The 24,451-nt window shown below is 42.9% G+C and overlaps 2 protein-coding genes across 20 annotated transcripts in view; one reads left to right on the top strand and one right to left on the bottom strand.

The window, feature by feature from the left end:
• Positions 1-1,535: 1,535 nt before the first annotated feature.
• RAD52 (RAD52 DNA repair protein) lies at positions 1,536-14,864 on the bottom strand. Of its 9 annotated transcripts, none has more exons than XM_085049397.1 (12): positions 14,738-14,864; positions 8,606-8,694; positions 7,870-7,971; positions 7,198-7,291; positions 5,868-5,935; positions 5,513-5,631; positions 5,357-5,432; positions 4,281-4,477; positions 3,939-4,081; positions 3,284-3,364; positions 2,532-2,774; positions 1,536-2,285 (listed from the first exon to the last, which is right to left on the bottom strand). In XM_085049397.1, the coding sequence occupies exons 2-12, from the start codon at positions 8,690-8,692 to the stop codon at positions 2,227-2,229; spliced, it is 1,269 nt and encodes a 422-aa protein (XP_084905523.1). In that variant the 5' UTR covers positions 8,693-8,694; positions 14,738-14,864; the 3' UTR covers positions 1,536-2,226. The 9 variants fall into 9 exon arrangements, with proteins under 9 accessions (XP_084905523.1, XP_084905532.1, XP_084905525.1 ...); XM_085049406.1 differs by having other exon boundaries at positions 3,939-4,075; positions 14,738-14,863; XM_085049399.1 differs by having other exon boundaries at positions 14,757-14,861.
• Positions 14,865-14,958: 94 nt separating this feature from the next.
• ERC1 (ELKS/RAB6-interacting/CAST family member 1) overlaps positions 14,959-24,451 on the top strand; it is a 189,955-nt gene continuing 180,462 nt past the window's right edge. For 8 of the 11 annotated variants that reach the window (XM_085049389.1, XM_085049393.1, XM_085049387.1 and 5 more), the window contains exons 1-2: positions 14,959-15,124; positions 22,460-23,295. In XM_085049389.1, coding sequence (XP_084905515.1) covers positions 22,627-23,295 — 669 coding nt within the window. In that variant the 5' untranslated portion in view covers positions 14,959-15,124; positions 22,460-22,626. Of the gene's footprint in view, positions 15,125-15,216; positions 15,314-15,471; positions 15,664-22,459; positions 23,296-24,451 lie in introns of those variants that run through there. The other 3 variants (XM_085049384.1, XM_085049383.1, XM_085049385.1) reach the window with 3 other exon arrangements.

Here is a 24,451-nt window from a genome sequence, read left to right as displayed (position 1 = left end):
GACTGTCACAAAGTTGCCAAAGGAGACAGGTAAGGGCTTGGTGGCTGTTCCTGTGGGAAGAAGAGGTGGAGGGAGTGTCGCTGGCAGGGTGTGCTTGCTTTTACCTCTTATGAGGCCAGAGCAGAGTGTCCTGAAGGGCTTCCCTGCCCTCTGCTCTGGGGTGGTGGCAGCAGGGATGTGCCACCTGCGGGGCTGGGGACAAGGGACTTCTTAGCGACCTTAATAACAGCAATTCAATCCTCAGGTTTGCAACTGTAACGGTCAAGAGTGGGACAACTTTACAGGGTCATTCTCAACTGTAGACTTGCAGGAATTTGGTATTTCTAAACACTAATTGCTGCTGCATTTCTTTCCATTTTAAGAACAGCTTCTGTTATGAGTCATGCTGTGCAAGCCTCGAAGGGAAAAAAAAACTTCCAGTATAAGTTTTCCTGCCCTTTTCAAAGGGACCAATCCCGAGAGGCTCATTGCAGTGACTGTTGGAAGAGGCACAGCTATATTTGCACTGTTTCCAGAGTCAAGGAAGCTCAGGCCGTTACAGTTTTGTGTCAGACTTTCAAATTTTTTTCATGGTAAAAGTTTGGAACAACTTTGAATCCAGTAATTCTGAACATCTGCACGTTCCCTTCCTAGCAGGTATATGGTTTCAACAGCGAGGGCATGACTCAAACGTGTGGAATGTGCTTCTTCCCTGAGCTCTTCTGAAGGCAGCACTGAATTGGCCAGAAACAAGTACAGTGAAATGTGAAACTGTTCTCTAGATGTAATCTATTACCATTAATTATGGTTTGTCCTGTCTTTCCATGCTGAAGTCAATCTCTGCTCTTTGTCCTGTTGAGGAGGTAAGTGGGTAGTAAAAGATCTTATAAGGAAAAAGGACTGATTGAGTGATGAAGGCAGAATGGGAGGAAGAGGAATAAATGCTGAATACTCCAAATGTGTTTATGTTTAGACAGAGCAGCGATGGCAAAGCATGGGAATAAAGTCCCGTTTGAAGTCTGACATTGATTTCAGGGTTGGACTAATCCCAGAGTTTGTGTAAATTTTCCTGGTGCAGCTTTTTCCAGTCATGTGGTATCATTCTCCTTGCCTCCAGCACTGCAGTGCCAGGCTCCCTGCATGGATGCCTGGGGACAGTGACACCACAAGTGCCACAGGATCAGTGCTGCCAGCACAGGCTGGCCTGAGCCCTGATGTGGTGCTGGGAACTGCAAGTGAACTGACAGGAACACAACAGGTCAGCCCAGCACAACTCCTCCCTTTCCCACACTGAGCTACTCAAAATGGAGAAGGGAGTATTCTTCCAGTATTCCTAAAAATTTCTGCTTTGACCTAATTAGGACCAGCTGTTGGCTTTGCTGTAACCTTTGAAGCCCTGTGAGATTCTGTTTGCCCATCCTAAAGCAAAGGAGGCTGTGCAGGTGCAGTGGTGCCTCTTTAGCTTTAGAATGTGTTACCTCCTTTGAGGCTGTTGAACAGGGAATGAGGTGTAATGGTTGAAAGGGCAGAGAGGCACAAACAGCTCCCCGTGGGGATTGTTTTCCAAATTCATGTTTATTTCTGTACTAAAAGGGGTTTGAAAGCTTATTTAAAAACAGAAGTGCAGCTCCCATTGCTGTTCCAAAGGACTGGAGCAAGCACTGGGCTGCCCGTGGTCCAGCTGGCTCCTGCCCTGAGGTGCTGCCGCTGCTGGGGACAGTGAGGAACAGCCTGGGGAGGAGCGAGGGGCTCTGCCTGTCGTGCAGCCCCGGGGCACAGGGCGGGGCTGCAGCTCAGACACCGCGGTGTCACCCCCAGCCTCGCCTGAAGGTACAGCCCCAGCTTGTACCTTCTGTCCTCCAGCCATAACCCACCTGTGCCCCACTGTACTGAAAATCTCTTTTCTCTGTGCTGAAATGCAGCACTGAGGGAGAGAGGAAAGCTATGAATTGCATCTCATTTTTAGCAATTCATTCTGTTACTGCTTCAGGCAGTTTACAGGTACTAACCACTTGTAATATTGCCACAGGTCTTGTGCTGGAGAAGCACAGGTAATTGCTTGGTTATATAAAAAGGCATCTGAAATACATCATAACCTAAGAGTACATGAAGTACTTGCTGCCTGTAGGAAACTCTTCTCTGTTGCTTCACCATAATATACAGTAGAGTCCATCTGACACAATTTGAAAAGCCAGCTGCAGTCTTGTGGTGTAATCCTTGACAGAGGTATGGATTCCACTGGGTGCCTCATGTACATTCCAGCCTCCTTTTCTTCAAGCTCTGACTTCTCCTGAGAGGGCTGCACCCTGCCAAACAGGGAGAGAGTGAGAAATGGGCATTTTTGTTCGGCTTCTAAATGTGTTCCTCAATTGTTTTTCTAACTCTTCCTTGATAGGACACTAGGATGGAAAAAAACCAGTTTTCCAAGCCCACTGTCACAGCATCTGCAGCCAGGTCCAAAATAAAGGAATATTTCTCCCACTGGACTTTGTCAATCCACCAAGAGCCCCTGTGAAGCCAAACCTCAGTCACTTGGGGTGTGCACTCAATACCTGGGGTGTGCTGGTTGGCACAGCTGCTGCTCGAGGCTGCAGCAAGGGGCTGCAGTTGTGCAGTTCTGGCAGCAGCTTTCTGCTGGTTCATCGTGTGGGGTGTCCTGTTCCGAGTGCTCATCTGGTGGTGGCCACAGGGTGTCTCAGGTGCCTGCTGGCCAGCTGAGGAGGGCTCTGACATTCTGGCACCTGGTACCTTTAGCTCAGTGCTCTCCAAGGAAATGTCCCAAAGTTCAGGATCATCTGGAATGAATGAGGAGGGGATCCATGACCCAGTACTGTGCTAGAGGAACAACAGTAACTTTAAGATGAGCACATTCTTTTCCTACAACCACTGACCACTATAAAATTTAATCTGTAAAGCCTCTCTTATCAGTGTGCAGCAGGGTCCTGCCCCTTGTGCTCTGGGCTTAAGCAGTGTCTAGGCACCATGGTGTAAGTGTGACCCAAACAGCCATGGCTGTATTAAGGAGACAACCCCAAATCCCCTCCAAGTTCTGTTCTGTGCAGTATCACCTCAGGAAAAAGGGGTTACCAAATAGATACAACTCTACTGAAGAGTCTAAGTGTGAAACCCCCCCAGTGATGGACAGCATCTCCCTGCCACTCAAGCAAGGTTTGTGTTGTTAAGGTCAGAATCACATTCACACTTCTGTTATTCCAGTTCTTTTTACCTTTACACTGTATTCTGAATCAAGCTGGTTTAAATGCTAATAATTTAACACTTCATTACTCATCAGTCTTTTGCTGACCTGCAAAGAACTCCTCTTCTATTGCCAGCTCCTGTTGTAGTTCTGCTGGAGAGCTGTGCTTTATGGGAGGATCAGATGTTGCTGCAAGGAGGTAATACAAGAAGAGATTAATATCAGAAACACAGAAGAACTCTTTTGCTCCTTCTTAGCAGAGCACGAGTCTGAAATGACAACCAGCACTGCCACCAGGTACCCTCTTTTTTCCTAGAGCTGGTAAAGGCTGGAAGCAGGATGTGGAACAGTAAGATTCTGTACCTGATGACATCTGATGAACAGTTGTGCTACTTTAACATGTTTTATTTAGCCTGTCTCTCCAGTCTCCACGTTCCTGCTACCACACAGCCACCCAGACCTCCTCATGAGTACAGGGCAAAGTATCAGTAGCTCAGGCAATGTGCATTTACCTTCAGCTACCACAGCTGCTCTAGGGTGGCTGGAAAGTTAGTTTTAATGATGCAGGTTTGGAGCTGACATTCCTGACACTTTTGGAACATAGAGGAGTGGAAATATGGTAATTTTCCTTCTTTTGACCTCAAAAGTGTGTTGATGGCACAGAACAACAGCACATGAAGCTGCTGAGGCTCCTGCACTGTGGATAACCTGTGCCTGCCAGCAGCTCTCATGCAAAGTGCCAGTTTTTCATGCCACCTCTCACCCTGTTTGCTGCTGGGAGTAGCTCCTGGGATCTGCTGCTTTTTCTCCATCTGCTCCCGGAACTGCTGCTGCAGCCGCTTCTGCCGCAGTTTCCTCTGGTAGGTGGCATCACACTCCATGGCCAGGGAGTCTGTGCTTCTGTCCCTCCCCCAGGTAAACACAGAGTTAAACAGGACCTCAGCAATTACATTTCATGAAGAAAAAAATCATTAAGAAAAAACAGTAAAGAAAATCCACTGAACTAATGCTTTATGGCATCTTCAGAATTGGGCTGTCCAGTGTTTTAAAATGTAAAGTCACTTCCAACACAGCTTAGAGAATACATTTATAGCAACAGTCTCACCTGGGAGCATTGGGCTGTTTCTGATCTGCTGTCACTACAGCAGCTTCTGCCTGGGCAGGCTTACAGCCAGGTGTCACCTCACAGTGCTGTCTCCCTGCTGTATTCTGCCTCTCCACATAGCTGCTGTATCTTGCTTTCTCTATTTCAGGCTCATAGTCCTGTATTTTAGCTTTGACCAAGTCTAACTCAGTGGGTCCCTGATAAAGGATAAAAAAGAAAACATTCAGAAATTTCCATCATCAAGTTAATGAAATAAGCAATGGTTAAAAATCTATTTTGTTTCATCAAGTTGAACAGTAAGTTAGAAACCTGAAATGCTTTGTCAGTACCCAGTCATTGAGTTAGTTAATCATTGAATTCCTGTGACTTTGTGTTGGTTTAATTGTTCAGTGCTTCAGGGCAGATGGTGATGTCTCCCCACACTGCTCTGCAAATGAGAACAGGTGTTGGTGATCCATGCAGCATTTTACAGCTCCTCACAGTCCCACAAAGCTGTTGCTGGGTCTGTAATTAACAGTAAACTATACCAGTCCATTTTCCTGCTTGTGCTAAAGGGCAACTTTACTGAGTTCTGAGGAAGGTACACCATTCCTGTTTATTAAAGATGGGATGTTTTGGCTCTGCCACTTTACAAGTTTGTGGCAGTGCCTCTGGGCCATCTGTACCTGGAGAGGTGTCACTTTTGTCACTGCTCCTACAGTGTTTGACAGGACTGCCTTGCAGCTCTAGGCCTCTAGCAGAGTTTGGCAAGTTCTAGTGATTGAAGGCAGCTTTACTATGAAAGTCCACAGAACAGCAGTAGCAAAAGCTTTCCTTTTTCCTCCTTCCCCAAGGCAGGTCACTGCCTAGAAGCCTCCTGCCCCCAGCTGGTGCACAGCAGGAGCTGGCAGGATCCATGCTGGTTACTGAGGTGCCAATACAGGAACATTCTGCTGGTTTGTGTGAACTGTTTGTTACAAAGGCTATTGGTCTAGCTGGTAACCCTCAGCTAGAAATGACTGAAAGCACCATTTGTAAGCTGTGCAGAAGGAGCAGTGGGTGCTCTGCAGTCCCTGCTCTGACACTCAGTACTGCACCTGGCGGGGAAGTCTGTTCACAGCTCGCAGGTAGTCCTTGTCCAGGATGCAGTTGCCAAGAGCATTCCCAAAGCACCTGAGAAAGAACAGAGCTCACTGTGACTGAAAACATTCAATTCCCACATAACTTCTGAAAATGTACTGATCTTCACTTACTTTAGTGCTCTCTTCAGTCCATCTGTTACTGCCTCCTTTCTTGCCTTTTCCAAGGATAACGCCTTAGACTTCAGGCCTTCACTGACTCCATATCCCACATCTTCATGGTAGGACCCATCCTGCAGTAAAATTTTAAATATAAGGGAATTTTACACCACAGGTGCTCTGCTTTCCTAAGCCTGGTTACTTCCTCCAAGCTATTTGTTCCACAGCAAGGTCAATGTTTAGGACACCATTAGGTTCCCAGTGCAGTGCAGCACCCAAGGACTGCGGTCTGACCCATGCAAGAATTTTTAATTCACAGCTTCAGGCAATTGCTGAACTACAGTCAGAGCCAACAAAAAAACCCACTTACCTTCAGCTGAACTCTCACAAAAGCACAGACACCCACGTAGAACCTGCCATTGTTGAGGTCAACAAAGTCTGGGAGGAGATATTTTGAGTGTTAATTTATAAAAACAACAGTGGAAAAGAAAGCCTTGTCTATGAAAGTAATTTCTTTCCTATGATATACTAGAAGTCTCCAGTTTGCAAATAATTTGCACAAAGTTTTATCCAGGATAGAATGATAGCCTGATGAGCTGAACAGGTTGCAATGCACCTCTCAATTCAGAATCTCTAAAGTACCTCACTTCATACCAAAACCAGTGCTACATAATACACATAGAGCACTTCAGTTAGCAGCCTTGCAATTCTAATAGAAACATGTTACACATCTGAAATGAAATTTGGGATCAAGTAACTCTTCTCTGGGGTCCAAGAGTTCTTCTGCACTCAGCTGGTCTATTCATGTAATTGTCTTGTAAACCTGTTGAAGGTGCAAGCCCTTTTTCTACCCATGAATTTAAAACCTAACAGAATCCTCTCACTCTGAATTTCTAAGGAATTACTTGTTATGGCATTATCTGAAAAAGGTAGAAGTTTGAAGGATGTCAGTCTTTTCTTGACTGAATAGGGGGAAAGAAAACCGTGGTGCAGAATAGATGGAAAGCAATGAAGTTGTTCTATTTCTAGAGTCTACCAGGCTGCGTTAAGAAAAGATTTCTGAAGGTGGGGGAGAAGGAAGAAGGCAATTTAAGCTGCTGCTTTGACCTACTTCAACAACCAGTCTTCAGCATAAGCACAGCAGATGTGCAAACAAGGACAACACTCCTCTGGTAGGGACTATTTCAGCTATCAACATGGAAGAGGCTGAAGGTTTCAGATCACCTGAACACCATATTGTAGTTGAAAAATTTTTCTGAGGTTTTCTGTTGTAAAAACCTCAGTAGTAGGTATTAGCTAGAAGAGAAATCTGCAGAAAAAGATGGGTCCCTAAAGATTAGGGGAATATTAACTGAGAATATGATCTGGTTAGAGTATAAAAATTACAGGTGAAAGTTGGCTCAGGACTGCTGGGTGTTAAATAGTTTAATTGTAATTGCTCTTGACTGAGTGTTCCCATAGAGATCAGAGACTTGATTAGAATAGCTCAAAAATAATCATAAACACACTCAGAATAATGACTATAACAGATCTAAAATGAAAACAGAAGCTCCATTATTATTCAATTTCTCTCATTTTTACTAACTGTTAAGACACCTGGAAATTGCACATGCCTCTGCCCAGCTGCTTTGAAGTGATGAAGTTGTTCTTTCACAGTGAAACAAGAGGGGGAAAAGGCTTTGCCCCCAGCAGATCCTTACCAACATTCTGCTGAGTGACTGAATGAGCCCAGCCATTGAAGCCAAACATCTCATTGGCCAAACTGATGACCTTGTGACCCTCAATGTAACAGACCTGAAAAGAAGAGCATATATACATAAATATATATATAAATACAGAATTGTGTACATATCTCCACACACTTTATTGTAAACAGAGGTTATGCATATCACATTACACTGAGGAAACTCAGCTTATTTTAGGGTTCAGATAATGTGAATAAAAGGATGATGGTGGCAGCTTTAGGTTCACTCTTTTCCAGGAATTGTGGTGGGGGTTAATATAACAACAAATATAACTTAATCAACAGAAGGCAGAGTGGGCACTAAAGATGGTAAATGCAGCCACTGTTATGTAATGCTTCATATAGTCCAGTTCTGGGAAAAAATAGGGAAAATATCTCAGTGTTGCACAAGTACATAAATATTCCTTCACAAAGGATGAAGCACTAAAAAATATAAGCTTTTTTAAGTGTAAAAGGATCTGTGGCTCAATAGAAGCCAGAGTTAATCCATGCTCACTTTGCATTCATATCTACGTATTAAACTACTACAGGGAAAATAACTGCAAAAAAAAAAAAAAGGAATACTGTAAGTTTTCAAACCCTAGTTTTCCTGGGAGAAGTTGAGTTGAAACACCATGTTTATTCCTACCTTCTGTCCTCCTCCTGCCTGCCGGCTGCTGATGTAGTCAGGGCCCAGCCTCTGCCGCAGAGCATGCTGGATAGCGCGATACTCGCCGGCTGTGTATTGATACTGCACAGAAACAAGGCAACACACAGCTTACTCTCCACTTTAGCTTCCCCTCTTCTCCTAATATCTCTTCTTTATCCCACTCCTCCCAAGATGAGCCTGCTCATCAGTTTTAGAATTGGGATGTAACAGGCAAGGAAACACCTCGGTACATACGTGCATTAGACTGGTTCTTCTCCTCTTACTCTTGATGTATACAAGCATTAATTATTGGGCTGCAGCAATTATTTTTCATTAATAATCACCACCAAAAGCTCTGTTCAGTCCAGATACAGGGTTTTTTTCAAATTATTTCCAATTTTTAAAAAATTATTTTTAAATAGCCAAAAGTAGTTGGCTTTTCTGAACCTGTACTGAGAATATGTGTAAGCATGATTCAGGCCATCTGGGAATAACAGAGACTAATATGAGACCCACTTTTAAGGTGCAAGATTTAAAAACCTTTTGAGCAGAATCCAGAGCAATTTATTATCACTCGAGGCACACAACACTATTGCAGAGAAAAAAAATGTAAAGTACAATTGGGTGTAACATGATTCCAGCCTTACTGTATCCAAGTTTAAAAGGAATGAACATGCAGATTTCCAGAAGTGTGAGCATGAAACTTGTATTTCCCTTTTGGGCAAAAGGAACTGACCTGTCCAAAGGAAGCCACTGAATCCCCAGTGCTGGAACTGTTGCTGCTGCCGTAGCTTTCACTGTCTTTCCCTTGGCTCTCAGGCATCCCTAAAGATAAGACAAAATATAATGACTGAAGGCAACAGAACTGACAGTCCATATGAAGACACGTCAAAAAGCTTGTTCTAAATATCATACTGGTAAAAAATTGTATATGTGGGTTCTTTCCTTTCAGGTAAATGTGAAGGCACTGTACCATGCTAGGGAAGGAAAAAGAAAATAATTCTCTCTTTGTATTCTTCAGCACTGTCTTCCTGGAACACTTTCAATATCCATTAACACTTTGATAAAAAGTAGAGCAACTTTCTAAACCTTTACTCAGCTATACCCTGACTTGTCAGCTTTTATTTTAGCTTGTTGTTTTGACTGTAATCACCCTGTGTGGTGCTATGATGGCACCACATAAACCATGCAGAGCTGAAAAACACAGAACCTGGCAGGATGGTAAGAAGTGGTACCAACAATTCAGTAGATGGCACCCTTTTCCAAGCCAGTATCCAACAATTCCCAGCACTGCACAGCCACTCCACCCTGCAGCATTTCCAAATATCCCACAGACAGCCTTTTATTGTATTTGCACAAATGCTGAGTACAACTGACAGCCCAGCACTCAGAATTTTGTAGGCAATACAAATACAGGACAAATTCAGACACATACAACAGAGCTGGAGATGTCCAAACAGTTTGAGAAAGTCTAAAATCCTCAGCAGATAGCATGATTGGCTAGTCAGTCAGCACCTGGCTTGTACTATGCTTGCTAATGCATTCCAGGTGTGGCACTTTTCAAAATAAGTTGTTTTTCCAGTCTCTAAACACGAAATCCAAAGATTACTGAGGACTTGGCAAACAATTTTCAGAAAAAGGATACTAGTTGTTTCCTTGGCAAGTATGAGCAGTGGCAATTTTGCCAAGTGTAGCTAAAATTCTCCTTAATTTTGGTTGGCTAGAATTATCCATCTCTGATCCAAAACTTGTGTAATTGTACTGTGTTCATATATCTGAATGTGTTTTAATCAGAAATTAGCAGCAATTTGTAAATACATTTGGCTTTGAAAAGGAAGAAATAGAAAGCAACATTACCAGGAGAAACACTTGTGATTTAAGCAGGCTATTTCCTCTGCTCAGCAAAGAGTTCATTGCATGGAGGGAGACAATTAGAGAGACATAAATAGTATGTGTGGCCAAGGGAATTGAAATTTGAACAATACTGTTGCCTCCACTCACACCCCCAAGCTGCCTCAATCAGATCTTAATCATCATAGGCCCTTGGTAAGAAACAATGACCAAAATGTCATTTGCCTACATAACCCATGACCAATTTATGCAAAGCAGGTGGGTGGCATTTTGATGCAAAATTGCTTAATACTGGTTTCAGCTGAAGTCCTTCAAGCTTTTATATGGTGTGCACCACTATCAGTCTCAATTTATTTGCCAGGGGTTTGTAATCAAATTCTGTGTGAATCCAGTCTGAGCTAAGGAGACACATGATTCCAGTTGAGTTTCAGGCTTTACCTGCAGGAACAGCTTCAGCTGTGAGCTTTGTTTAAACCAAACACTTCATCAGAGCAACGTGGGGGGTTTTGCAGCACAGCCAAGCCTTGTGTCTGAAAGCAATTGTCTGAGCATTTCAGAGTGACAGAACTTCGATATCAAAAATTATGAGAGTAGGAGTTGGGAAGAGAGAGAAGTTAATTCTGCAAATGGAGCTATAAATCTATCTCGGTGCCAGAGCCAGAAGCTAGGGAGGAAAGGCACTTCCATTCCTCACTGGAATATTGTTTCCTCACTGCCCTGCCCTCTCCCCACAATGTTTTAACTCACATGAAACATTAATGCTGAAGTAGATAATAAACTATTGACTGGAGTGCCAAAGAGCCTCGGACACCCTCTGGGTCCAGCACTGCTCTAGGAGGCTGCCTGACTCATTAACCAGTGTTAAAAATGCCCTATTTTTAAACCAAAAATACTAAAAATTAAAGTTCAAACATGCACTTGAATATGCAATATGCTACATGCAGTTTATCAGGAATTATAATTTACTATCTCTGTGGTAATGGGACCATTATTTATTATTTCCAGGGAATTCTTTTCAGTTTAGCTGATTACATTCTCAGGAAATTTTCTTGTCACTGAGAAAAAGCTCACACAAGACTAGAGGTGCTGCTCAAAACGTTACCTTGATACATTAGAACAGGTAAAGAAATGTAACAGCTTTCACTATTACCATATTTTGATCTTGTCTTTCAAAATTTGAACACGTTAGGTACACAATCAGAAAAAACTGGAAATTGCATATGAAACACTAATTTTCAACAGTCTACAAATAGGTATTTATTTGCATGGTGGTAGTGAATTGAGAAGTTGCTGAGAAAAAAAATCTGTGTGTGTACACAAATTTCTGTGCAGGAAATAAACCAATCTTCTCAAACAGATAATCCTGAATTTTATCTGTTCAAGTACAGCTATCATGTGGGCTATGGCAGCAACACCTGCACATGCCATGATTGTATGGAAATAATTCTAATTTTCTAAATTGACACATCCTCACACATCTTTCAAAAATATATTTTGCTCCTAAATCATGTCTCCTCCTGTCAATTCCACTCTGCCTTGACAGACCAGGTTTTTGAACCCTGCACTGGGCTTTAATCCTGAGGTAGGAGTGCCAGTTCCCAGTTCTCCTCACATGTAAGGTGGAAGGAGGCAGTTTTGCATCACTTCAGAATAGTTTGCATACCATGAATTGTGTAACTACCACAGTTTGGGCAATGCTCAGCTAGAACATTAATTCCAAGGAATTAATCACAGCATCCCACAATCTAAGACAAGACTTCAACACAGACTGTGAACTTTCAGAGGTCTTTTCATTCATCCTCATCCTCTCTATCTGCTAAGTTTCCTTCACAGAGAGGCTTTGGTTTGCTGAGCAAAAACCTTCAACATTCTTTCAATAAATGCAATTCCACTGAGCCCAGCAAGAGCAAACAGCTCCACATGCAACAAGTGATTTAGCAAGCACTAACGATAATGCCACACACTTAACCCAAGGCTTGTATTACTCTAAGAAAACACACAAAAAACTTTACAACTTTTATATTTCTGTGGAGTTTTCCTTCCTCTGGGACTCCAGATTGTTCTACAAGTTGATTTACCTGTTATGCAAAGGCTGTGTTAGCATTACCCCAACACAGAGAGCTGAGGTACCTCTTTCAAGTTTAATGGGGCAGATGTTCCTAATCAAGACAGGCCTGTGCTGCTCCCCTGTTTAAAAGGAGTGGAAAAGAGATGATGCAATTGCTCGTGGAAAAGCTGCACACAATAGAAATCCTCAGTTTTGAGTTCTCATATCTCTCAGTAAACAACCTCGATGACTTGAGAAAAGTGAGGTAATGCTCTGTTAATTTCAACAGCAGGAAAAGATACTCAGAGTTTGATAGGTTGAACATGAAATGCACAGACAGTCAGGAGACTGAGTGTCTACTGCAGATTACAGGTGGCCTCTGATGCTGCCACCACCTTATCAATGCCCCTTACTCATTCAGGCCACATGCTGTAGCAAGAGGAGAAAAAAGTAGAACACAGAAAGTTTGAGCTACCTGGAGTGGTTTAAATACATTTGCTTTCAAGGCATGCAAACACCACTGTGACAATGTCAATTCAGTCACAGAACGTGTCAGACTGACAGCTGCATGCAGTTCCATTTATTATAGTGGAATCTGTGTGGCTCCAAAAGCATAACTGAACTCTTTTATTCATCAGGCACTGCTAGGCTGACTCTTGGCATGTCTAGGATCATGATTATCTCCCTGCACTAAACAGAAAACACTAATTCTGGTTCCACTTTTTACCAATTAACATTTTACCGAACACAGGGTAAAGCTCTTTCTTCCTTTGTGCAATTTTGGAAGAGTAACAGTGCATTTGTGTTACTATTTAAGAATTTTAGGATACAACCAACATTTCTAATGAAGCCTCCCTGGTCAGTTCCTGCATTTTTGAAACATGGGATGATCAACTCCCCTCCTTACTCATCATGCTGTTTCCTGTCACAACAGCCACGACAAGTGCCATGAGTTCACTGAACATCAATGGAACTATTGCAAGTTTTTCAGGAGCCTGCTTTCCAAACAATAACAAATCCAGTTCCAGCCAAAATTCCTTATTTTAGCACATCTGTTGTAGCCTGCATATTTTACAAATTTTGCTGGTTATGCCTCCAAACATTTTCTTTAAGAGCAGTGGTATGTGTCAATCACGCCTTTCCTACATAATTTTGTTTGCTGGTTTAAAGTTCACTGCCTGTTGCATTTTTTGCCTTATAAAGGGTCCAAAAAAAGCTTCATTAGTTAAAAATGCACCAGTAGCATCTTAGGAAACAGGTCATTACAAACAATTCTAAATTTGAAATATTATTGTGTATTGAATATGCTTTCCAAGAATATAAACCCTTAATTTCTCACATTGCTTAATTCCTTAGCATTAACTCACAATCTGTATTAAAAAATATTTTAAAAAATCCATTAAAGGGATTGACTGGTACTCCTGCACAAAAAATCTTTTTGATGATATTATAAAAAAAAAAAAATCCTTATAACAATAAACAGTGACCAAAGGGTAGGACTGAAGGAAAAGAGAAATTCTCTCATACAAGCTGCTTTCCAGGTATGAAAGAGTAACACCTCACAGTTACAAAACCACAAGTGAACAATCTGCTCCTCAAGGAGTTTCACATGCACCAGAGAAAAAGAAAAGAGCTCGTTCTGGAGAGCAGACCTGGCAGAAATATTACTCAAATATCATAAATTATTTACGTGGGCACTTCTGTCTAAAAGCCTGTCAGATTGATTTACAACCCCATCATTTATGCACAAGTCACTTCATGCTTTGCAAGGCAAAGGCAGCAGGCTTTTTAACTCAAGAGTGATGGTTTGGGACTCACTGGGAAAAGCAGCCTGTCCAACTGCAACCAGAAAGCCTGCAGATTTCCCAAATGCAATTACTAGGCAAGAAATTAATCCAGCCTGGAAACTAAACCATCTGAACTGTGCAGGCACTGTGGGGGATCTGTCAAACTGTGGAGCATAAACCCCACGGTGATTACAGCACAGATGACACTGCTGGCAGCAAGACCCTATTAAGCTGACACACTAATTAAGTTAGGACGAAAAACCTAAAGCTCTCAGGCTCTGTGTTTTGCTGTTTTGCTCCAGGTTGACACTTGCTTCTTGTTAAATGGAAAACCATGTACATTTGAAATTGGCAGAATAACTGAATCTATTTCCATCCTTCTGCCTTCTTGGACAGCAATATAAATTATCCCTTTTTGGGAGGATTCCTTTGGCTTGACAGAAGGGCTTAAATGTTGTGGTGTGCACTTATGTGCACCTTATTATTCTGGAGAAATTAATTTAAAATGGACTCTGTGCTTCTGCAGCTGAAAGGGAAGCTCAGGTTATCGAGATCTCAGTGGATATCAGCTTGCCAAAGGTCTGAATTATAAAATAAATGGCAATTCCAGTATATACAATACAATAATATATAAAAATATAAAATGGATAATATATTAAGTAATGGAAGATAATTAACATAATTATAACATAAGCTACATTCATTACAACAAGATATTAATTTAAACAGTATTAATTTACACGTAAGAAGCGTCATTCCTCGTGCAGTCTGACAGATCCATCCCATTTACCACAACCTCTCCCTTTAGCGTCTCCTGGAATATCGGCTGAGGGAGCCAATGTTGCTTTTGGCTCCTCACACCCTGAAACCACAGAGCACCGAACTGGGAGGATTCTGACCGGCTGAGCTGCTGTCTGCCCGAGCCTCCCTCAGGAAGCACCGCGCCGCCCTGCCCCTCAGCCGCCCTCAGGGGAGGCCCCGCTTCGGAGCCCGGTTCCCAGATCCCCACCGGGCCCTGCTTTCCTTACCTGGGCCCTCCCGCCGTACCGGAGCCCCGCCTGCCGTACCGGAGCCCCGCCTGCCGTACCGGAGCCCTGCTCTGCCGTACCGAGCCCTGCCCGCCGTACCGAGCCCTGCCCGCCGTACCGAGCCCTCCCGCCGTACCGGAGCCCTCACGCCGTACCGGAGCCCTCACGCCGTACCGGAGCCCCGCCGCGGTCCGTTCGCAGTTCCCGCCCGCCGCCGCCGCTACGGCGTAGCAGAGCAGCCAAACTTCCCCCGGCCGCGGCCGGGCGGTGACGCAGAAAGGGGCGGAGCTTAGAGCCACGCCCCCCGCGCGCGCGGGGAGGGCACAGGGAAGCCCGGCGCGGCGAGCGCGCGCACCGTGGGCGGGGCGTGGCGGCGGCGGGGGGCGGGGTTTGCGCGTTTCTCGCGCCGGGGGCGCGGGAGGGAGCGGCGGAGGAGCAGCGGCGGGAGCGCAGCGCAGCCGGGCGGACCGGACCCGACCCGAGCTCGGCGCGGCCGCCGCCGCCCGTCCCCTGCCGTCCCCTCGCCGCGGGCTGACAGGCAGGTGAGGGGCCGCGCTCGGGGCGGGGGGGGTCGGGTTAACGCGCCTTGCCGTCCGCTGGGGGGAGCCCGGGGCGGGGCGGGGCCTGCGGGCGCCGGTAGCTGCGGGAGCAGCGCCGCGCTGGGCAGGGGCTGCGGCGGCCGGGCACGGTCCGGCGGCGGCGAGGGCTGCGGGCGCGGAGCTGCCGCGCAGGTGGGTCCGGGCCCGCGGGCGGCTCCTCACGGCGGTGCGCTGCTGCGGCCGCGCTGAGGGAGGGGCGGCCGGGGGGGTCGGGGCCTCGCCCCGCCGGGCCCCTCACGCTGTCACCGCCCGGGGCGGGGCGGGCGGGCTGCTCCGGCCCCGGCAGCGCGGCGGGGCGGCACATCGCCCGTCGGCCCGCGTCCTGCCGGGCACCGCTCGGGCCGGGTGGGGTTCGGCCGTGCCTCGCAGGCGGTCATTGCCGCTCTGCCCGTTCGCCCTCCCGGCCGTGCTTTTCCGCCCCTCCTCAGTCGCTCTGTCCTTGGGAAGCGCACGCTTTTGTTGTCTTAGTCACCTCATCTGAGGTAATGGTGAGCGCTGTCTTTCTGCCCAGACCTTGTGGCGGTGTCGGGTTTTTTATGTTTTCTGTGAGCGCCGAACGGTCACGTTTGGTGTATTTTATTGCATCTACTACGGAGCAGCGTCAGCTGACACGGTGCTTTGTTTGTGGAACTGCTGCCATCCTGAAGCCTGTGTCAGGAATTGCTGCCCTCCCACATCTGTCTGGTCTGTACTGTGAGCTCTGAAGGTTAGTTAGGAAGCACACGATTTATTTTAGCTGGATGCGCCGTGGAAGTTGGTGTTATGGTTTGTGCTGGTGTGAAATGGTTTAAAGTAAAGCCTCACTGAAAATGGGAGAGACTGGGAGATGGGAAGGTATAAAAAACACCTATGGAGGTGCTGGTGGTGCTGGGAAGGAGTACAGGAGCCGAAAGAATGAAAGCGAATGGATAAAAATAGAATTGTTCTGAAGAAAAATGTGCGTTTTGCGGTTTTGTCCAAGCACGTTTTGGGGGCCACGTTCAAGCATGCAGGGTGGTTGTAGCTGGATAACGTGCTACCTCCAATCCAACAGGCTGTAATCCCGGAAAGTTGTCTGCTTTGGCCGTGGGGTTGTAATTCTCAAACAATGGCCAGCTGGGCAAGGATGTCTGCAGCAGTAACCTCCACCAGCTGCCTGCCCTCCTTTGCTCCCTGAGATTATTGCGTCTGCAGCCGTAGGTGGCTGAACACACATCTCCTCCTGAGCTACAGCCTGACACGTTGGTGGAGTTTGTGTTGGAAGCAGCAGCAGCTCCGATGTGTGCCCCAATTCGGGGTCAGTTGTGAGTCAGCACCCTCTGAGCCATTTCGGATAGGATGGGAAGAGAGAAATCACCAGCTTGCTCGTGTTGCTGTGACTAGAGCTGGTAGTAAAATAGGTGATGTTTTTCAGTAATGAAAGCATTAATGAAATTTAGTTAATATCTGTGCTGAATGTAGTTCAGAACTTTATCACAGAACAGCAGTCCCTGGAATAGTCAAGTCTATGACTACTATATCATCCAGAAATTTGGAATTCTCTGAATCCATCAAGCTGCAAGAGGGGCTGCAGCTAGGAGAAGGTTGGGATCTGATGAATGAAATGTGAGTTTATCATAGTAGCCCATATAATTTGAACTTCTTCCACCACTTCTGGGAAACCAGTTTAGCTGTAATTAAATCACTGCTGGGATGTTAGCAGAAGCCTAAACTGAAAAAAACCCTCCTCTCTGGGCTATGTTAAAGCAGCATGTTTTTCATAATTTTTAGTGTTCTTTTTGATCCTGTCACGAGCTTTTTTTGAGATTCTGTTCACGTAACTTTTCATTTGTAGTATGTGGCTAATGGCCTGACTAGTAATAAAGCAGGTTTGGTATTTACCTGGCTTGTTCTCTTTTATTGAATTGCAGATCTTGGTGATGAAAGGAACCCTGGCTGGTTATTTGAGGGGGTTTTGGTATTTAGTGGACTTTTACTTTTCTTTTCTTTTTTTTTTTTTTTTTTTTTGTGAATCTGCTGCTTTCACAGTTCCTGGTGGGAGTTAAGTGCTGCTGTATGAATAGAAATATTTCACCATGCTATTGTAACCAGTGTGTGAGTTCCTTGCTGCTATTCCTTATTTTGTGAAGCAGGATACTCTCCTATTGTTATCCCTCCTCCCCTCACCCCTCTCTACTTTCAAGCCTGTTCCCCTGAAAACCTCTCTTGGGTGAGAGTTTTGTTGCCACACTTACCTGGCTAAGCCACTGTAGAATTGTGTTATATTTAGAGGGTCTGGCTTGTTTTAGCTGAGTTTGTTTTGATCAGAAATGTAAATATGGAGGGATGCACGTGGCTTTTTAAATACTAGAACTAAACCTATAATGTGATATGTTGAAGTTCTGACACCTGTTACATTTTGTATTTTGCCTTAAAAGGTGCATGTTTTTTTTTTTTCACATCTGCTTTAAATTTAGAGACTTACAATTATTTGTCCAATCATTGCACAAAAGAAATCCTGATGACCCATCCAGACTCTTTGTGCAAGTCAGTATTAAGAAGGTAGGAAAGGGAGGGACTGTGGGGGTCCAGTCTGGTAAATCCAGGCAAGAAGCAGTAATTGAGAAAGGTCAATGTATTTATTATAATAATAGTAAGCCTTTTTTTTGTGGTCTTGTTTGTGGGGAAAGGAGATAGAAAGGAATGGAGCTGTGGTGGTGACAGCAGACCCTTTATGCTGATATCAAGACTTGAGGATATTATAAAAATCAAAACTTGATGTCTGTTAAAACTGCTTTTGCAAAGAAAGTGCTGTAGTGTAGAACAGAGCATGTTCTGTCTTATGTCTTCTTGTTGAGTAAGTAGATCCCATGAAAGGAATTGTGTACTTGTGGGAGACAAATTAACTGTTTCTGGCTCTCTCATTTACAGGCTCACAGGTAGTGTTTTCTGTATGGGATACCTTATAGGAATGGGAAACAGAATGGCATCTAAAAAGGACAGGGAATCAAGATGTTTCCATATTCTGTGGTGACTTAAGGTGTATGGGTGCCATTTATGCTAACCTTTCAAATGTAAAAAGTGTTTAACAGGAATGGCATTTTATGTTTAGAAACAAAACACTCCCTTGACAAATGAATGCTGTTTTTTCCCCCTAAAACTGTTAGGGTCAGGGTTGATGACCTGCCTGTTGCAAAACATATTTTTTTAGTATGTCAGAGTCACCTGAAGATCGTTGGGGATTTTTGAGATGCTTTTCTGGGAAGATTTCTCTCTGTATATATGGGGGAGAATGTATCAATTCACATCTTGTGTTGGGAACAAAGAACAAAGGCTCTGTTCCATGCAGTGAACCTGGCAGATGTGCAAGTAGGTGAACTTAATTTAAAAAATACAAACCAAACACCACCACTACCACCATCCCCCCAGCTTTTAAAAAGGATTGGATATAAACAGATGGCAGTGCTTCAGCATCTATTTATGTGCTCTTTAGGAATAGGAATCAATCCTAATATGAACAGTTTGGTTTTTTGTCTTATTTCTGCCTTAATTTAATTCATCCTTTTTGCCTTCTTGTTGTCAAGGCCACAAGGACATTTTGATAAACAACCCTGAATTCCATGGGTTCATTGCCTTGTGTCCAGCTTTGGCTAACTTGCAGTTTCCAAAGTAAACTTTCTTCCTTCCTTGTTGTAATAGTAATTAATTTAACATGAAAAGTAGTGAGCCTTCTTACCTTCCAAAACTAGTCAAACCTAAAATCTACAAAATAGCCCTAAGAGACAGAGGCTTCACGCTTCATATAAAAAGTAATGTAACAGCCACAGGTTTTGTAACTGGGATGTGGACTAGGAAGTAACAAGAATTCATTTTTTCTCTTGGTTAACAAATTCTGTCATTATACCCTCTGTTTGGATTCCAGGGGAAAGATACCTGGCAGGGTTTTATTGGAATGTAAGCTTTTTTTTTTGGGGTTTTTTTTTTTTTTTTTGGAATTCCACCTTTCCTACCTGCTGTGTGATCTAGTCATACTTAACTTGCCTTTATATTTGGGTGTGAATTATGTAAATGGGAACAATTGCTACCTCTGTTAATGAAGTCTAATGTGTCTGCTGCAGTCCTTTATCAAATTAAGATGCCTCTTGTAAAGGCTGATTTTGCTTTTATTGTAAAACTGACATTCAAAGCTTTCCTTGTGCAGACAGGAGTCAGTGTGACAAGGAAGTTCAGTCCTGAACAGAAATTGCAGCAAAGAAATTCAGAGGACATGCTGAAGGCAGCAGAAGTTGCTCTAAAATTCTTTTTGTTTTAACAAATGTAAGCTGGATTTTTCCCTCTATTTCTGCAGTATGTTTGTATTTGATTGGTTGCTTACCTAGAATTAGTTACTGTGGTATTAGTATTTGTCCTGGAGCAGGGGGAGATATGAAAGGCATTATTAATTTGTATGACAGAGAGATCTTCCAGAGGTTAACAAAACTTTGTTTTAATCAATCTTCTGCTTTCTGTCAAGTGTAGCCAGAAACACCTGCTCTTTGAGCTGTTGGTTCACATCAAATACTAGATGTAGGGCTGAGTGTGACAGCACTGCTAAACACATCTCATTTTATTGGATTCTCTATACTCAAGTTTGATGTTAATCTGATCTTCCCAGAATTTCTTACATTTCTACTGCACCCCAATACAACTCTTGTATTGAAAACCACCAGATCTTTTGACAAGACTCGTGTTTCTGTTCCTGCCTTCTCTCATGTCATAATTGCCTCACAAGTAAATCTGCATGAAGTTGTGCAGGTGGATTTTTACTGTTCTTTCAGCATGCCAGGCCCTGATCCAGGAGTTCCCAGCTTTTTGGTTTTGGACACTGTGATCTGAGAAGACATTGTTCTTACCTGGCACTTCAAGTAGGATGTGCTGTTACCTATTTTAAAATTTTAATACAGAAAATGTGTTTATAACCATCCTTTTCCAAACCTTTTTCTACAATATTGTGTAATTCTTACCTATTCTTTTTCTGATAGTCCTTCTTTTAATTTTTCCATAATCACTGGATAGCATTTTCTATCTTCTACTAAAGCAGGTCAGGTCTTTGTGCTTGCAAAGGTGTTATGCCAATTTAAATATATAGAAATACAAATGTATATATAAAGTTTTTAGTTGGGGTGATGTGATTTTTTAAAAATTTTTTTTATTTGGCTTGCATATAGGATGCTCTTTGAAGTTTTTGTTCTCTTAATGAACAGCAGACAAGAGAATTTTGTTTCATAATTTTAAAGTTATACAAGCTATCTTGAGGAAAAATGGTTTAGCACTGGCTTCAGCTGTTTCATTTTTTAAAGCCCTTTATGTTTAGAGTTTTTGGTGGGGTTTTTTTATCTTGGGTTAGGGTTCCTATATTGGCAGAAAACCCAAAGATTATTGAAATCTACAGGCAAATATGCAAAGGAAGATGGTTAGTATATTCACAGTTGGACAGTGCTCCTTGTGGTTACCACCATCTTGTAAGGTTAAGGGATGATTTATTTGTGACTAAATTTAGAGTCTCAGGAGAAGAGGAAAATAGTAACAGTGCTGCATGTTGGCCTCATGGAAGATAAGAGAGACACTTGTGAGATTCCCAGTAAAATGCTTGTGTGGGTCAGAATATTGGAAAACTAATTTTTCTGATTATAATGTTGTCTGAAAGAAATCTTCTATTTACTTTTGCATGGGCTCTGGGAGGAAACTAGAATTCTTTCTTCTTCTTGATTAATTGGTACTGTGAAAAAGAAAATGTTCTTTTTTTTTTTTTTTTGGTCACTTCCCTGGCTTTGCTGTTTCCAGGATGAAGGATGTTTTTCCTTGTGTGAATTGTATTAATGTCTGCTTCTGAGGGTGAGGAACTAATTAGAAATTATTTAAAAACTTTTGAGCTCCTCAGGTGTGTTTAGGACTTTACCAGGTGATACTTCTGAGTGCAGCAGTGATTTACTTCTAGCTGCTTTTAAACTCAGTGGTTTTGGGGTCAAGTTCTTTAACTGAAATGCATATAAGTCTAATCATTTGGTTCAAGTTAAACTCATCTAAAGCTGTTAATGAGTGTTTGCCCTGATTTACTGTGGTGAGTTTTTAGCAAATGAATTAAGTGCTGTGATTTGGATTAATTTTCAAGAGAATCCTAATGAATGCAAGCTCTCGGTGGAATGTACTTCATGTAGTGTCTAAGAAATCATATCTGACTTGTTTTGAGTGCTCAAGTGGTGTCACAGCAGCATTTTTAGCATTTTGATATCTCAGACAGTGAGGCTAGTCTGAAATAGCCTTTCTGTTTGGAAGAAGTGTTTTTCTTCCAGATCTGAGGCACAGTGTCTTGCTTATTGAAGCAACTTCAGTGGAACACTGTAGACTTTGTTATATGGTTTATATTTCTGTACTGTTTTGCATAAGGCTATGTAGTTGTGATAGAATAAATGTGACTTGTATTAAAAATATATCTATGGGTGTTGCTTTGGTAGATAATTTCAATTAATGCTGGTGGCTGGTTTTCCTTGGCCTGTTCTCCTCTACTTATGTGCTCTAAAATATTCCATCGTGATGTTGTTGCTAGCTTTTCTTGTCATTTAAAAAAGAGTGAGCACTTGAACATCTTGAGAGCTGCTCACAAAGTACTATCAAATCCATAAGCTCTGTAAAATTACTCATGCCATTGTGTCTTCTGTGAAATTGTGTGAAAATGACAAAATGCTCTTACCCTGATCTTGCTTTCCATTTAAAATTAAAGGTTAAACTAAACATTCTAAAACTATTTCTTGTTGTATGTTTTCCTATGCTGATTTTTTTATTCCTGAAGGAAAAATGCTTTAGCTTCATAATTTTACTTTTTTCTTTCTACCCTTTTCCAGAATTTTTTGCAATAATATTTCATGGTCCCTCCACCCTCAGAAAGGTAACAGGTAAAGCATTGGGGCCAGTTAGAAATAGGAAAAAAATATTTAGATGGTTTCATCATGACCAACAAAATTATGGCTTGAAGATTGATTGGTTCTCTCTTCCCTCCCCCTTTATTATGATAATATAGCAATAGAAAAGCAAGAATAGAAGTTCTTTTTTGAGTGTAAAGATTAGGGTTTTGATAAAATATGGCTTTGTTTGTTAGCACGAATTGAAAAATACTGGAGAAGTAAAAAGGTAGTGGAATATACTTTATTCTAGTAGAGTGTACTTTATTCTAATAGAATATACTCTGTTCTATCATAGTTTATCTGTTTTGGTGATGAACTAGGTATTTGAAGTGTTATTCTTATTGATACAGCTTTTAATATATTATTCTTATTGATGCAGATATGATCCTGAACATCGTGAGCACGTGACTTCAAAGATGGACCACCGGATCTGTCACCAGTCGTGATTGGCCTTAAGTTGACTTACAACCATTGAAGAGCTTCACAGGAATTCTCCCATTCCTGATTTTTTTGCCTATCTGATTGCCTCACACCACCAGCTCAGTCATGTATGGAAGTGCTCGTTCGGTGGGCAAGGTGGAGCCCAGCAGCCAGAGCCCAGGGCGCTCCCCGCGGCTGCCGCGCTCGCCCCGCCTGGGCCACCGCAGAACCAACAGCACGGGGGGCAGCTCGGGGAGCAGTACTGCGGGTGGCAGTGGGAAAACCCTTTCCATGGAAAACATTCAGTCCTTGAATGCTGCCTATGCTACGTCTGGCCCTATGTACCTAAGTGACCATGAGAACGTGGGTGCAGACACCCCGAAAAGCACCATGACGTTGGGCCGCTCGGGGGGGAGGCTGCCTTACGGTGTTAGGATGACTGCGATGGGCAGCAGCCCTAACATCGCCACCAGTGGAGTTGCCAGTGATACAATTGCTTTTGGAGAGCATCACCTCCCCCCGGTGAGCATGGCATCCACCGTGCCTCACTCGCTGCGCCAGGCCAGGGATAACACCATCATGGATCTGCAGACACAACTCAAAGAGGTGCTGAGGGAAAACGATCTGCTTCGCAAGGATGTGGAGGTGAAAGAAAGCAAGCTGAGTTCTTCTATGAACAGCATCAAGACCTTCTGGAGTCCTGAGCTAAAAAAGGAGAGAGCTCTGAGGAAAGACGAAGCTTCAAAAATCACCATTTGGAAGGAGCAGTATAGAGTTTTGCAAGAAGAAAACCAGGTTTGTCATCTGATGTCACTGCTGTGGTAGTGTGGTACCATGGTAGCGTGATTAAATGATTTTAATAAACTTGCATGTCACATTTAAGCAGCTAAATTAGATTGGTGCTTTTCTTGGCTAGTTGCTGGGGGTCAGATGTGTTTTCAATTTGCAAGCCTGTGTTTAAATGTTTTTTGTCAGACTTGTAAACCACTTTTAGTGCTCATTTTTCCTTGGGTGTCATGTGAGTTTTTTCCCCTAGGACTGATGGTTAGCTCCCATTTTCTTTTTGAAAGTATTTATTCTGTTGATAATTAATATTTTTGTGCTTCTTGAATCATTCTCCGAGATGCAGAATGCACAACTTATTTTTTATTGCAAAGGTAGGGTTTCTTTAGAAGGAGTAATGTAATGAAAATTTTAGTTATAATGGTACAGTGCCAGCATAACAAATAACTTGACTACCAATCACTCAAGTTTCTGGTGTTCTGTGTATTTCAGTTGCAGGTAAGTCTTTTAATTCCCAAATTCTTTTCATTTTTAGCCCTGTTTTCATATTGAAGAGAGTGTCTTGGAATACAATAACATCTTTTCTGAAATCAGTTTTGACATTTGAGGCTGCTTTGGAAATATTTCAAGAAAAATTGAATGAATGTATGGTTTAGAATGGATTAAGCAATTACTAAATATGAATATGTTAAGAACAGTGATTCCTCTACCTTAGATTTTTTTTTCTTGTCTTTCCTTTATCCTCTAATTAAACATTTACAGATATTTCTAGGTTGCTGTTCTCTAGGCAATCACTGTAATTACTACCACACTGGTAGAATTGTATAACTTTGGTCCAAAAAAAAGAAGGGTGCAATTTAAAAGTAAAGGGGTATTATTGCATTGAGCTATAAAAACTAAGAATGCTAATTAATAGATTATAGTTAGCTAACAGTGTGTTCTAATTAAATTCTGAATTCATTGTGTCTTCTGCAGCCTTTTGGAGTTGGTCACTTCAGCCCTTTGTGTGGAAGATCAGTTTAATAGGATTTTCTGTAATTAAACAGACTTTTCTGTTTAGACTCTGAATAAGGAATTTCTCAGATCTGTTGGGGAACCAGTAAAATATCTTCATTACCCCTTCAGCCTCCTTCTAAAATGAGTTCCAATATAATTGCAGGAACTGGAG

This window comes from Lichenostomus cassidix, chromosome 1Ab, assembly GCF_008360975.1.
Source record: "Lichenostomus cassidix isolate B80296 chromosome 1Ab, HeHo_3.0, whole genome shotgun sequence".
Classification (NCBI taxonomy): Eukaryota; Metazoa; Chordata; class Aves; order Passeriformes; family Meliphagidae; genus Lichenostomus; species Lichenostomus cassidix.
Note: the sequence above shows the minus strand (reverse complement) of the source record. Positions and strands in the feature narration are given on the sequence as shown.

Coding starts and splice junctions, on each gene's coding strand:
- RAD52 (XM_085049397.1), bottom strand. CDS start 8,692: ATGCCTGAGAGCCAAGGGAAAGACAGTGAAAGCTACGGCAGCAGCAAC. Junction 5,936..7,197: donor AGTCACTCAGCAGAATGTTG/GTAAGGATCTGC, acceptor ATCTCCTCCCAG/ACTTTGTTGACCTCAACAAT. Junction 5,632..5,867: donor TTGTGAGAGTTCAGCTGAAG/GTAAGTGGGTTT, acceptor ATTTTACTGCAG/GATGGGTCCTACCATGAAGA.